Genomic DNA, 15,623 nt, shown 5'->3' on the forward strand with positions numbered 1-15,623 from the left:
AAAAAGTCGAAATACAGTATCTCATCCTATTACATGTCACCCTTAGTGTCAATTATTTCTGAACAACAATTCTATACTGTATTATCAATCCTTGTTGAGACTGTAAAGGGAAGGCTGGCATCTCCATATTGAAAATTGAAATCTCAAAGGAAACACATCTTAACACATTAAGGGTACGGCAGATATAGTGAGTTGGCCAATAAATTTTCACCAATACTTGTTGCATTACATTAACAAGTTCTCTTGTTTAAGTTTGAGCAATAACTTATGGGAACTTATAAAGGAGAAGAATAATAATGAACATCACAGAAATAATATTTTCTCATCTTTCATGTTCAGGTAACCCAAACCTGTAAAGCTGTGAATGTACTGTACCAGGCAGTGGCATAAATTCATCTTAACTGTCCAGAGGCAAGATGACTGTTGGGGGAGAGAGAGACATTGGAGAGAGACATGGGGAAAGAGGGGCAGAGATACATGGGCAGTGAGGAGCAGAGAGACATGGGCAGAGAAACATGGACATAGAGGGGCAGAGAGGAGCAGAGAGACATGGACAGGGAGAGGCAGAGAGTTATGGGCAGAGACATGAGCAGAGTGATAGAGACCTGGGCAGAGAGATGAGGGTAGAGTGGCAGAGAGACATAGGCAGAAAGAGGTAGAGTGGCAGAGAGACACGGGGAGAGAGGGGCACAAGGGAACCTTGTAAATTCTCATCTATGCTGATGCCCCCTCAGACAGCCGAGACACAAACCTGCGGTGAACTTGAGTCTCATTGCCTGAGAGGAGCTGCCAGCTGCAGCTACCCATAAATATAAGGAGGCTGTGAGTGAGGGAGAGAGTACGGCAGGTGGTACATAGAGATGAGAGCAAGGAGCAGTATCTAGCATTCACATAGAGTACAGGGAGCGGGAGTGAGCTACAATGTGGGTGGAGGAGGCAATGGAGTATGTGCCCCCTTCAGGACTGGAGCCCTGTGGCAAATTACTCCATTGCCTCCCGAAGTACAGTACATCTAGGAGTGCAATACATACTCCTTTTGAATTACTGCCTGTATTTAGTAGCTGTGTTTAAAGATCACCAGAATATGTGTCTACATTTTATTTGGGTAGCCCCCTATCACCTCACAAACTATTGAAAGAGTACAAAAGAGTGTTTTAGGTTTTTCTTTTAGGTTTTTCTATCATTCTGAATATCACATAATATATTACATCACAGCATTTTCATTACCTCCTCAAGTATACATACTGTACAGAAAAATTTTATATTTTACAATTTTTTCTTTTCTTAACACAATGAATGTCAAAAAATGCAATGTTTGTCTGCTCTTGTCATTACTGTAATCATAGATACAGTGAGAAGGGTGCTTACAGATATAGAAACAGTGGGAAGGGTGCTTACACAACAAAGTGGCATTACTGTATGTATAGCTTCATAGTTTATCTTGTTCTACAAGCCTACAAGGCTTAAATAAAGTTGTATGTCACTAATAAAGGCCCCATGACACTTTTATGCATGCTTCAGATAATGTATAGTCAGAATAATGTGTAACATAACGGAGGAACTACTCTACAAAGCATATACCTACAGATTCCCACAGTCACCCATAACAATATCTATACAGAGCGCTGTACTAATGACAGCAGCATCCGCATGTGAGAACTGCAGACCCCTCTCCCGTGCACGATGATGATGGGAGAGGTGAGGATGACAGAGGGGTCGGATTACATGGGCGGCTTTGCGTAGCGAGCGGCGTTATACAGGTAGCAGCGCAGTGTGATATTGGGGAAGAGCTGTACGGCGTTATACAGCGCACAGCTGCTGCAGCAATGTCTGACTCGGAGCTAGAATTGTACCTGGACCTCTTGTCCCAGCCCTGTCGCTCTGTCTACCTCTTCGCCAAAGTGAACAGTATCCCTTTCCAGCACCATGAGGTGAAACTCTTCAAAGGTCAGCAGGGACGGTGTCCGGCGGGTTATGTGCTTACTTTCAGTAGCCTTGGGTTCTACATAGTTATATACAGTATGTACTGTAGCTAGCACCATATAGAGAACGTAGAAGCTTTCTCAAACGTTTACATAGATAGATAGATAGATAGATAGATAGATAGATAGATAGATAGATAGATATAGATTTATATATAGATAGATAGATAGATAGATAGATATAAATAAATATATAGCGTGCCTTTGTGGTTCCCTAACTGAAGGTTATATATATATATATATATATATATATATATATATATATATATATATATATATATATATACCCCGTGTGTGTGTGAATATATATATACCGTGTGTGTGTGAATTCTAAAAGTAAGTTGTTCACAATTTAACTGCACAGTTACAACAATCTCAGGTAACAGCTGTGCTTGTACATGCGTTGGGACAGGTTCATTATCAAGCCAAGGGCTAAATACAGTAGAAGGCAGTGTAAGCTGCCACAAGATCCTCTCTTTTTAACTCAATAGAAAATTCGTTTTTATTTTCCTAAACTATATTTATCCAGCAATGAGATTTTCTTAATGAGAATGTGATATCTCTCCCTCTCTCTCTATCTTTCTATCCTTCACCAATAGTCCCCACAGCGGAGAACCACATATATAGCAGCAATCAGGAGTGGCACTCAGTAAATAATCAGTCGGGTAGAAAGTAGCTCTTGCAAGAGGTGTACGGTGCTGGTACCAGTATAGTTTCTTCAGAAAGCTGATGATCTATAGTAACTTTGTTCTGAGCAGAATGTAAAATTCCAAAAACACAGGTGAATTCCTTCTAATGGCTGATATGCCAGGATCAGTATTAATAGATAATTGGGACAATACATTCTGAAACTTTTTACAATGCAGTATTGTTTCACGGAAATTGTAGTACTGTTCCCGCTAGGCTGTTTTAGCGGGGTGCTGCGCCCTGCCTGATTTTTAAAGTGCAAAATGCGCCCTGTCCCTCCAGCAGTACTAAGCTGAAAGAGCCTGCTGCCTGTCTTGCTGGTGTGCCCGGGGAAGCTCCAGGCATCGCAATCTCGGCGGCGCTAGGCTTCCCCGGCAGCTCAGGGACTTCGGCGAGGCTAGGTCCGCCCCCCTATCACGACAGTGGCGGCTCGGGCACGCCCCTTTTAGTGACGCGGCAGCCTGGGCCCGCCCCCTTTAGTGACGCGGCGGCCTGGGACCCCCTAAAACGATGACGTCGGCGGGCCCGGTCCGCCCCCATTGCGCTGCCCCCATGCAGTGGAGCCCTGCCCCCAAAAATTCCTAGAGGGAACACTAGTAGTGCTGTATGTTATGTAATTCTGTGTATACCTCTTTAGGCGATCATCTCAAGGAAGAGTTTAAGGAAGTGAATCCATTGCTCAAAGTGCCAGTTCTAAAAGATGGAGACTTCACACTTGTTGAGAGGTGAGTAGAAAGTTCCTAATTTAGATTTCTGATGTATTATTATAACATTTTTATCATTTACATTTGTTTAAGATCAAGAAGTTAATATCTATTTTATCTTTGTTTTAACCCCAGTACTGCAATGTTGCGTTATCTAGTGCAGAAATATAACACACCTGAACACTGGTATCCATCTGACCCAGAAAAGCGTGCTCATATTGATGAATGCCTTACTTGGCAATATAACAATACGCGTCTTCATGGCTGTAAAGTCTTCTGGCTAAAGGTAAAGTAAGTGCGTTGTTATACTAAACAGGATTACATTGAGTTCTGTAGGTAGAGTTTATAAGGTCTCATTATTTAGCTACAACATTCAAGTTTTGCTGGTATCCATGTGAACATTCTCAGAATGTTAACATTTATTATTATTATTATTATTATTATTATTAGTGACACTTTTATATAATTTGATATTAAAAATAATATAATTCACGACTTATTAAATTGCTAAATTTTACAGATAAATACATTCAGACCTTTTGTCCTGCAATACTTTACTCCAGCATTTACTTGTCACAGGTCGACAATATCAATAGGTTGACATGAGAAATATCTACATGAGTTTTTTAAATTTTGGGGGCGAGATGTAATAGTGGGAATTTTAGACTTTTGCGAAATTTTTCACAAAAAAGTCCGAATTCGCACGTTTTCCGAAAAACGCACATATAATAGGATGCGAATTGCAGTAAAAATCACAGATTTTGACCTGTCGATTTATTCTCACACTTCAGTTCACATCCAGATGTTTTTCCATTAAGTATACAACTCGCAAATGTAATAGGGTGAGATTTTTGGCAAACGCTACCAAAATTCGCTAAAAAAATAGACCAGGTTCTGACTGGTGAATTTGACAGAATTTGACAGATCACTGATTATATATGCTCTGGGAGATCTAACCTAATTGTCTCCCAGATTACCTGCTGACCTAGACAAATAGCTAACAGTCACTCAGGATAGGGCCGGATTAGGGGGTCAGTAGCCCTAGGCCCACCTCTCTCTAGGGCCCCCCTGTGGTTGGCATGTATTTTTAGACAATTTTTCTTTTTTTAGTTAAAGGTTTTGTGCATGGGAGTGGGGTAGTGCTGCAGCTTCGCCTATCTGCCAATGTGACAATGATTAATGGTGCTGAGCATTAGGAGCCAAGGCACACTAACTGCACAAGTGTGCAGTGCATTACTGGGAGTTGACCAAGTCCCATGAGACTTTGCACAAGAGATCAGAGGCTGAGAGGCTTGTGCTGAGCTCTGCTTGGTGGAGCTCATCATATACTTCTCAGGCCCATGGAGGGCAGCAGCAATAGTGGCCTCGTCATGGGAGGGTTTTTAATTAGAGGCAGCACGTGGCTGTCAGGGCTCCTACAGAGTAACGTACATGCTTTTCATGTGGTATTTTATTTTTTTATATTAATTCCCCCCCTGCAGTTACCCATTGACCAAGTTTATACCGCCTTTACTCTGTGTTTTGACAATGTAATATTCTCCCGTGCAGTTTGCAGCCAGTAATGACAAGTGGGAGGGGGCCCCCCTGTCTAAAGTGACCCCGATCCCCTCAAAGGCTTAATCCGGCCCTGACTCAGACATTTTTCTGCTACATTATGAGGCACACCTACTCTATCACACCTTACACAATGGGCAAGCATATGTGATACACATGGTATTTACTGGCCCAGCTACCTGGCTCTCCTTCCTGTCACACACCATGGAGGTCATTCTGATTGACTCACAAAGCTGCAAAATTCGTAGCTTTACAAGTCAAATAAAAGCATGAACACACGCACGATTACACCTGCACGCATGCAAATGGATGTTTTGCAGCTTGCGTGCGGGAACAAAATCATTCGATGGTCATTGACCATCAAATGATTTCTAAGGCATTCGTAAATTTGTCACTCTCTGGGGACTTAGATATGCAGCGCCTTGGTACAGGAAGCGGGCGGGTAGCTGACATCCGGTGACATCAGCTGCCCACCCCCGTCACCCACGTCACAGGCGAATTACCATGGGGATGCCCAGCTTTTTTCATGGTGACACCCATGATACGCTGGGCATTCCCATGGTCGTGCCTCATGTCTGCGGGCCCCCCGCCCGCACTGCTCCATGTGAATGGGCCGGCGACTATATAAGTTGCTGCAGGTTCCATTTGTGAACGGATGCAGCAACTTATATAGTTATATAGCTTTTGCATGTGCAGTAGCAAAACAGCGCTCTCCTGTGCGAATGTGCAGGGGGTGGGGGGGGGGGGGGCGAATGTAACTGAATGACTTCCTATAGCTTCTGAGGCCCTGCTATAGTCACACAGGGCCAGATGCACTAAGCTTCAAAAGTGATAAAATGGAGAGTGATAAACAATCAACCAATCAGCTCCTGCCTGACTTTTTTCAAACACAGTCTGTGACATGACAGGTAGAAGCTGACTGTTTATCAATCTCCACTTTTGAAGCTTAGTGCATCTGGCCCTCAGTATGGTAATGAACTGTATATCTCCAATACATAAAACTTTGCAGGTGATAGCAAGGGCAAATTATATCTACGAACAATTAAATAACAATATCCAATACACACCAATGCTCTGGTGTACTTACCTAGTCTGGGCCAAGGATTAAAAAGTACAATGTGAGAAAAGAGAGGTGAATATAAAGCTTCTCAGTCCAGGTCGATCTAGTTTGTCACATACACTAATAACATCTATCAAAATAAATAGTATTTGCATAAAGTTGCACACAACAGGGTTCCAAAATCCTGATTTTGGGTGCATTTCTGCTTACCATCTCAGGAGGCTGTGAGCAGAAATAATGGGCACCTACGGCACTCATGCCCATCAGTGCAAACAAGTGAATTGTTCCTGGTCACTTTAGATGGGAGCTTCAACAAATTCCCCTATTAATATTTTTAAAAATATAAGCATCTGCCCCCTTGTTTAATTAGCAGTATTAGAAGTGACACAATAATCAAATAGATCAGTGTACTATAAATTAAGATAATAACTAAATTTATATGATTTTGTTTAAAAATAGTATAACATCTGTGTTGTTTGCAGGCTTAATATTTGTTATATGGTCTAGAACATTGTGTCTTTCATATTGATGATTTAGCACATTCCTTACTAAGCTTGGTTGTCTGCAAGAACAGATACTGATAAAAATGCATTAGTAAAAGTCCTGGAGGTAAAACTCTACATTTGCATTTCCTTCATATGTAATTCCCAGTAAACTGTATGAAACATGTAACAGCTTGGCAGGGGGTTAGGAAAAATCAAGGTTTATGGTGAAAAAGGAATACATTGCACCAATAGCATTGCATAGCTAAAATGTTAGTTTATTAATGTCACATAAAGTGTAATGGTGCCCATACACTTATGTGATCAGTTGCCACCTGTTGAATGCCATCGGAAGATGGCTGGTGGGTGTCGGTGTAGCGGAACATGAGGCAGGAGGGCTGGCTTGCATCGCTAGTCAGCAGTGGGTGGCAGAATTCAAATTAAAAATTTAGCCACTGATTGGCTAAAAGAGCTCTGTTTATTGGTTATGCTCATTGGCTGTCATTTTGAACTTTGATGTCAGGAGCTTAGACAAATTCTTATACTGATCCATTTGACCGGCTTGAGGTCCAGAAACTCATAATGAAATGGAAGGTTGTAGATCTCAATAGGTGTTACTTTATTAATGATGCTAAATATTAGTTAAAGGTATGGATGGCCATAGGTGCAGTCGCCATCGATACTGCAACCAGCCATTGATAGTAATAAACTGTCTGATGGATGACCATTGATAGTTTTACCTATCGATGATCATCCATTTGCTTTGACTGACTGGCCGGTGGCACAATCCAAATGTGGGGGCATGGCTTCCCATGGAACCTGGATAGATTTCTGGTTAAATTGATGAATGTAAACAATGTATCAATATATACCAATAGTAATATGGTTTTGATCTTTTATATGAACGTACGTGTAGGTATCTCTGCCTACGCAATGTATCATTTAAACTGTACTTTATATATTGTATAACATGTAAAGCTAGCGACCTGCCACAGATAACCTTCTGATTGTCTTTGTTGCAGTGTATGAATCCAGCTATTCTGGGCATCGAGACAGCACAAGAGAAACTTGATTATGCCCTTGCCGAGCTCAGCACTATCTTGAAGCTACTGGAGACCAAATTCTTACGTGACAGACCCTTTCTTGCTGGTGATGAGATCTCACTGGCAGACCTTGTGGCTATTGTGGACATCATGCAGGTGATTAAATGATACTGCAATTGCAATATTATTCTAGCCTTTGTTAGAATGTCAATGTACGTGTCCCAAAAGTCATCCTTTGGCTATTGGGATTGTTTCTTTTATGCTCATGGATATCAATAAATAGGTCTTGTCTGATACAAGCAAAAAAATAATTTTATTTTAATTAACAATTTCAAAACCATTGCTGGGAAGACTGTAAATGGCATATTGATGTTTCATGTACTGTAGTACATAAAACATTATTAGCAGGTGAACCACATGTTGTGCCATTTCCTTTGCAGTTGTGGTTAGTTTTGTTTTTTCTTTAGAAAATATGCTGTAGCAAATTAGCAGACCTTCAATGCATTACTGTACCTGATCTAACTTGGAGGTAGATGTATGAAGCAGTGATAAGGGAGAAGTGATAAAGTGCCTGGTACGTTATCACCGCCCAATCAGCTCCTGACTGTTAAGTAACAGGCTGGGTTTAAAAAGGGACAGTTAGGAGCTGATTCGCCACGCTTCAGGTTGGCGTTGATAGTGGGGGTGGTACAGTGTGAAAAATGACATTTGGGGTGCATTTTACATGATTTCAACTCATGTCCATAATTTCAGTGAAAAATGACATTGCATCGCATCAGATCACATGCGATCTCATGCGATCGCATGCGATTTTTACCAAAAATGCATAAAACCACGGTAAAATCGCTTCGCATACCATCGCATGCCACTACATATGGCATGCGATGGGAGCCGTGAAAGTACACAAGTACCAAAAAAAGTTTTATAATGATTGTCAAAGCAATGAATACGACTATATTTAGTAAAAATAGAAGTTGCCTTTTTTGTATCAAAAGACAAGATGGATTCTAAAACACACTTACTATTACAAAGGATACGATTATGATATAGTAACAGTCAAGAATGTGATAAAACTGTTACAATGATATATATATAGTAGTTTGTGTTAATCTGAAACTGGCAGTGGAGCTTTTTTTCATGGGGTGTACACACTGATCTATTTTGGGTCATTTCAAATCCAGGACAGGCCAACCTGCGGCTCTCCACATGTGAAAATACAAATCCCAGCATGCCTTGCCACAGTTTTAACACTCCCTTATAGCAAAACTGTGGCAAGGCATGATGGGATTTGTAGTTTGATAACATCTGGAGAGCCACAGGTTGGCTAGGCCTGTTCTAGCCGATCTGACTAGATTCCTTAGAAAATGACCCAAGATTACGCCGTGTGTAGGGTCTATAGTGATGTGCAGACCTGCACGGTATTATCACCCATCTAGATTTATACTGCATGCAGTATAAACTCTAGTCAGATCACCAGTGTTCTCATTGGAGAAAACTAGTCCTGCCAGATCACTTAGCACACATCGCTGGTGTATCACTGTGTGCTGAGCGATTTGAGAGATCTAGCATCATTCACATCGTTGGCGCACATATGTAGCCAGTATGTAGCCCTTTAGGAATAGCTCCCTTTCTAAGTACAGGTAACAGTACATTCCTCCATGAGAGTAACCACCGTTTCTTCAGCACCTCTATAATATAAAGTGAGAGATTTCCTAATCTGTAGATTGATTAAACCCCAAGTTTCTGTACAGTTTGTAAAATAAAACAAACTGAAAGCCCCTCAGGTATTTGACTTGAAAGTAATACAAACAGAAGATTACCAAATCAACATGTATTGACAAGCTCAGTTCTATTCAGCATTGGGCCCTCAGTTCTACATACAGTATGTTGTTAAATAGCACTTGTCTTCTTTTCCGGGTCAGTGGGTACTGGGAAATTAATGGTTATTTAATTTACTAATAAGCCCGATCGAAGCAAAAGCTTTGAAAACTAGTATGCTACCTTGTGCCTCTGTGTTTGTGCATGAGTGAAAAAGAAAGAGATGTAGGTTGACATTTAATGGGATGAGATATTCCGACTTTTGCGATTTTTAGTCATAAATTTTGCACTGGTTTGTGCATGGTTCTGTCAAACTCGGCATGCTGAACTTGGTCTATGTGTCTACGATTTTTGTTAACTTTTTCCAAAAACCGCACCCTATTAAATTTGCGAGTTGTATACTTTATAATGAGAAAATATCTGGATGCAAATTGAAGTGTGAGAGAAAATGGACAGGTCAAAAAGTGCGATTTTTGCTGCAATTTGCATCCTATTAACCCCAGGTGTTTTTTTTTTTAAGGTAGCACTCCCCACTGGGTGAGTTTTTTAGGGGGAGCGCTACCTAAAAATAAAACACCAATGTGTCCCCCTGGGCTGGGCAGCGCAGCTGAACACTATGCCAACCACTACCCGGCCATGTGCCATGGCGTCACAGACCTACACTTAGCGACGTGGCGTGTCAGAAGCCAGCGCCGAGGGGGAGGAGGGAGGAGGAGGTGCAGCGTAGGAGAGGGAGCCGGCAGCACTGAAGCTGCCTGAGTTCAGCGATTGACTCAGCTGCCCGGCTCTAAACAGTGGCAATCCCAAGAATTTTCCGGGCTTGCCAGAGTGGGCACTGAGGCACAGCCTGGAAAAATGTCAGGATTACCACTGAAGGGGTTAAATTTGGGATATTCGAATAATGTTCGAATTCTGACTTTTTTTTTTACTAAAAATCGGAAAAGTCGAAATATCTCATCCTACTAAATGTCACCGTAGTTTCACTCACTACCAACAGATGGCAGTGTTTTAGAAACACGCGGACACTAGAAATATATACTGTATTTATCGGCGTATAACACGCACAGGCGTATAACACGCACCTTCATTTTAAAAGGGAAATCTCAGGAAAAAGTAAAATTTTCACCTGTCCGAGGCCGCAGGCTGTGTGCCACTCATTGGGCTCCTCCGGGATAGTCCTCACCTCAGCTAACTACCATGTTGGTGTAACTCCGGCTAAATGTCCCGCAGCATCACAGGGAAGCTGCCCGTCCCACCGGAGGGGTCTGCAGCCCGAACAGCGGCTCATAGGCTCCGCCACACGCAGGGGCCGCACACCGAAACTTTCCAGCTCAGCAAAACAAGGCTCCTTCCCGTCTCTTGCTGCCGGCACTCCGCTGCTGCTGCTGCTGCTGGGGCGCTCCGTGCCAGCACCTCTCCGGGACTCATCCTGCACACGGCGCAGGCGCACGGAACTCACGTCACTAGCCCTTGAGAGAAACGCGAGATTTGGCTGGCGCATGCGCCGTTCGCTCATAGGAAGTGGCAACGCTCCCGGTGCGATAGGTTATGCTACGCATGCGCCGACCGGTGGGACGGACGTACTAGAGCAGCCTTTACATACTGGTCCTGTTCCCACTGAAGCTCTATGGGCGAAGTCTGGTGTGGTGCTGGAGCGGGTGCATGCGGGGGGACAGGCGGCTATATCGACGTATAACACGCACATATCGGCGTATAACACGCACCCATCTTTTCCCCCTATTTTCAGGGGGAAAAAAGTGCGTGTTATACGCCGATAAATACGGTAGATGTTTATGGGGCACTCTTGCGATACTGCAAATTAGTATTTGAACCAATGTGCATGCTGTTGCTTGTAGTACTACAAACAACTGCACCCAAGAACAGTCATGGATTGTTAGTGCATACTGGCACATTTTCTACTACACTTTTTTGCACTAAACAACTATATAAAAAATACCCCTTAGTACATCTCTCTCCCATAGCCAATACACTAATTAGTTCTTTTCTTATGTGAATATAAAAATAACCATTTTGTTTCACCCAAGTTACAGCACATACTTTCCACAAAAGGAGTGCTGGAATCTAAAGATTACACATGCAACATAAAGAACAGACCTAAGGTGCAAGTTGCTTAATAAATCCGTACATGAGCATTAATGAAATGCATAAATAATTTATGAAAGTTTCAGGCACTTTAATAAGAATTAAATGTGTGATAAAGTATGAACTTGAATGTGGCCAAGAGCCTTATAATCTTTGTTCATAAAACCTCCCAATAGTGATACTAATGTTTCAGCCCCTGAAAACTAGAAGATAACATAAGGCAACAGCTTTAATCTATAGAACAACCACAAGGGATTGTGAATTTTGCATGGCAAGTTCAACCTCAAGAATACGTCTTGCATTTCAGCTACTTTGTAACAAAAAAAAAAAAAAAAACATTTTTGGAACAAAGCACAGGAACCTTTCTGTCATGCATAATATTGGAGAATTTTTAAATGTTTAAAGTAATTGTATTTTTTTATTATTATTATTATTATTATTATTATTTTAAAAGGGTCTACATTGAGAGTTTAACGATGTTAAGGTTCTTATGTTAAAATGGCTCACCATTGGATCTGCTACTAGCGCTAGGGCTGTTAAGCCTGACTAGACGTTGGACCTAAAAGGGTTAAAAGTCCAAACTTCTACAAACTTTGATCACCTGTTCAACCAAGATATAAACATTGCATTTAGGGTTCCTGTTCACATTAAAGTAAGTGTTTTTTTATATACAGTATACAGATGTGTTAACAATCCACAAACATCTATCCTCCATGTGCTCCAAGTCGCGATACACATTACGCGTGAGCTCCATGTGACTTTGTAGAGTGTCTTCCATAAGAAATGGAACGTTACAGTGCTTCCTGGAGAACACTGTAACATATTATTTTGTATGCATATACAGTCGCAGCTGCACACAGATTATAGACATGCCACACATTTTAATCAGCAGAACCAGCTTGTGCATGCTGTTTGCTCCGTTCTGCAAATAAGATGCTTTTTAATTTAGAAAAGCTGCAAAAAAGATGCCCGGTGCTACCAAGGGGTGTGACTAAAAGGGCTGTTTAACAAGAAAGGATGTTATTTATAAGTGGACATACAGATGGGTCAGGTCCCATCTTTGCAGGGGATGGCGCTGGCGTCGCCAGCCGCCATCCCCCGCCAGCGCCATGGCGATGGTGAGAAGGGGACGCACGCGCACGAGAGGGCGCGCGCGTCCCCTTCCGACGGCGCTTCCATCAGTTCCCCGGGTCCCCGCCGGCTTGCCGGCGGTAACCCGGGGTCCCCGCCGTCTGCCCGCACCCCCCACTAACCCCCCCTAACCCTGTCCGTCTCCCTGAGGCGGAGACGGACAGGGTTTCCGTCGCACTAGCGACGGAGACTGAGACGCGCGTGCGCGTGAGACACACGTGCGTCTCAGTCTCCTCGCTGGCGAGGCTGCTGGCGGGATGGGTACAGTAACATACTGTATCTGTATAAACACAATCAAATGGAATTCTTTGAAAATGGAATTGTGCTCAACTGAGTTCACCTGAGTTTGAGAGTCATCACTCACATTAAACATTCACATAAACAAAAAAATATTCCAATGTTATTTGAACAAGTTCAAACTGGTATAAACACTAAGAACCAGTCTGACTGGTTTGAATATGATCAACTTTCTTAGTTTTTAGCTAATTCTAAGGGGTATATTCAGTGCCACATGGCGAGCTTTGATGGTGAGCAGTGCCGATAGCTTGCTGTCATAGCTCGCGACTCAGTATTCAACTGACCCTCCTTCACTCGCCATTTCCACCTCGCTGGTTCTTTTCAGCAAGGTAGAAACTATGAGTGCGGCAGTCAAAATGGCAAGGCTCGTCGCTATATGCAGCGAGCTTGCTGCATTTGTGGCGAACCTCGCCATTCCGGGGAATCCTCACTGTCCTCTTACAGCAGGGATTTCTCCTGATCACAGAATGCGGTGAGCGGCTGGCGAGGGGGTTAGACGTCGAGGATGGCTTGTTTTAGTCGATCCTCACCAAAAACAAGCCACCCTCGCCACAGAAACCCCCTCGTCGGTGGCATTGAATACCGCCCTAAGACTCCAGCATCACTCGTTGGGGCAACAAAATGAGAGAGTTGGTTGCATTCATCTGTCTCCAATTCTCTTTGTAGGAGTCTTATAGTAATAAGTTAGCCAATAACTGACTCAACATTTGCATTCTCATCATTTCCATTCTCTGTTATTTATTTATGATCAAGTTAGCTGGTGTGGAAGCATTTAACATACAGATGGAGTGCCTCTCAGCCAGCTCAGGGAATCGCAATACTCCCTAAGCTGGTGCAGGCTGGCGCTCCATCTGACGGGGATGCCCGAGTGTCTCACACACACGCGTGTCCCCGTCAGACGGGCGCAGTATGGTGGCGAGGAGAAGTTTCCCTGCCTGTCTTTGCTTCAGGGAGAAGGGCAGGGAGTGGGGGGAGGCAATGGGGGCTGCGGCAAGGTGCAGGAGACTGGCGGAGGGATGTGGTGGGCTCCGATGGAACGGAGCACGCGGGTGTCTTGTGCACGCGCGCGCATCCTTCCGTTGGCGGATGGCAACGGCTGGAGGATGGTGATTCTATCGCCAGGACCATCTGTATGTAACTGCAAGCAATGGCATAACTACCAAGGGGTGCAGCTGCTATGGTGCCCAGAGCTGAAGGGGGCCCATTTTTACTGTCTAAGTAATATGTTTTACATACATTTATCACAATCAGTTGTTAAATAGGGGCCCTTAAATTATTTTGCTGTGAAGCCTATGATTATCTAGTTGTGCCCCTGACTGCAAGACACAAAAATCTAAAGTTGCTGGTTGGCTGTGAAAACTAATGGAGAAATGAGGCTACTGACTGGGTCTCACAGATAGAATTCTGCCAAGATAGATCTGTATTGTTTATGTGTATACAATATTAATTCTGACAGGCAGGAAGGGGGTGTCGATAAATCAGATCAGTGAGGAGTGTTCATAATGTGCCACATGGATGATATATGTGCTGCATTGCGTAGGTGCTTTTCTGTTATGTGAGTTCTGATCAGAAAACTGTGTGATATAAAGGCCAAAACACATTACAAGTAATCTTGGCAAACATGCCATCTTCATGTAGAATATCAGTGTACAATAGCATTCTGAAATGCTGTCATGCAGATCATGAATGTTTTCATGATGACATTTCTAATCTACATAATACAAATAGAACAAGCAATTGCATATCGCTACTTCGATATCTCCCCTTCTGAATTTTAGCACTCACAATCAGTCTAACCTGTACATTGCAATATTGATGGTTACGTCAGCTTCCCTCTACTCTGCAGGTCATTGCAAGTGGAATACCCATTTTTGAACAAAGACCAATCCTGGATGCCTGGAAACAGCGAATAGAGGAAGAACTGGGGTCAGATCTCTTTAAAGAGGCACATTATGACCTCCTCCATATTAAGGAACAGCATCTTAGCGGTTTGTCCCCAGAAGCTAAGGAGCAATTTAAAAGCAGAATGCTCCTGTTTATAAACTGTGGGATGTGGCTGTGCTAATCTTTCTGAGATCTCTTCATGAAACTGCCAAAGGGACTAATTACATTCTATAAATATCTCCTGCATTGTGCATGATGAAAGAAGAGCAATAGATGCAGCCCTTTGAGGCAATTTAGCTGATATTCCTTGCCAAATATATTTGGTGAACCTATAACCAAGGGGCATATAACTAGAATGCTGGGCCAAATGATCTCACTGAATTCCTCTATGCACGTTCTTTCTATTTATACTATATACCGCAAAATAAATCTATTCATTTAAATGTTATATTTTCATTACAAGATGTACACAATAACAGGCCTTTCGGTTTTAAATGCTCACAGAGAAATAAAATAGTAAAATAAAAGAACAGGTGGGATCTTTTTTGGAGGTTATAGGTTACTGATGCAGATCATTGTTTCTAACCAACGGTTAAGACATTGATGTATAAGCAGGTAGGTATTTTTACCTTTACTGTCACCATTTAGCTTTAATACAATATATCACTCTGTTGTGTGATGTTGTGCAATTATTTTCCTTGTGATGCTCCAGTAATAACAGACATAAATATTGCATTGCATAACAAGATAGATAAGAATACATATAGGGTTGTCCCCTGTTTTGGATTCAATACATATTTAGAATAAAATGAGTCACATGAGCAGCAGTTATAGATAATTAATACATTAATCCTAATGTGGTATTAAGCAGTGATATG

At 42.5% G+C, this 15,623-nt stretch overlaps 1 protein-coding gene across 1 annotated transcript; it reads left to right on the top strand.

Moving 5' to 3' along the window:
* The first annotated feature begins 1,716 nt into the window (after positions 1-1,716).
* LOC146029370 (glutathione S-transferase theta-1-like) lies at positions 1,717-15,277 on the top strand. The gene is made up of 5 exons (XM_083158351.1): positions 1,717-1,947; positions 3,307-3,394; positions 3,509-3,659; positions 7,492-7,668; positions 14,708-15,277. The coding sequence occupies exons 1-5, from the start codon at positions 1,827-1,829 to the stop codon at positions 14,924-14,926; spliced, it is 756 nt and encodes a 251-aa protein (XP_083014477.1). The 5' UTR covers positions 1,717-1,826; the 3' UTR covers positions 14,927-15,277.
* The last annotated feature ends 346 nt before the right edge of the window (positions 15,278-15,623 follow it).

Source organism: Crinia signifera, chromosome 1 (assembly GCF_055691185.1).
Source record: "Crinia signifera chromosome 1, ASM5569118v1, whole genome shotgun sequence".
In the NCBI taxonomy this organism is placed as follows: Eukaryota; Metazoa; Chordata; class Amphibia; order Anura; family Myobatrachidae; genus Crinia; species Crinia signifera.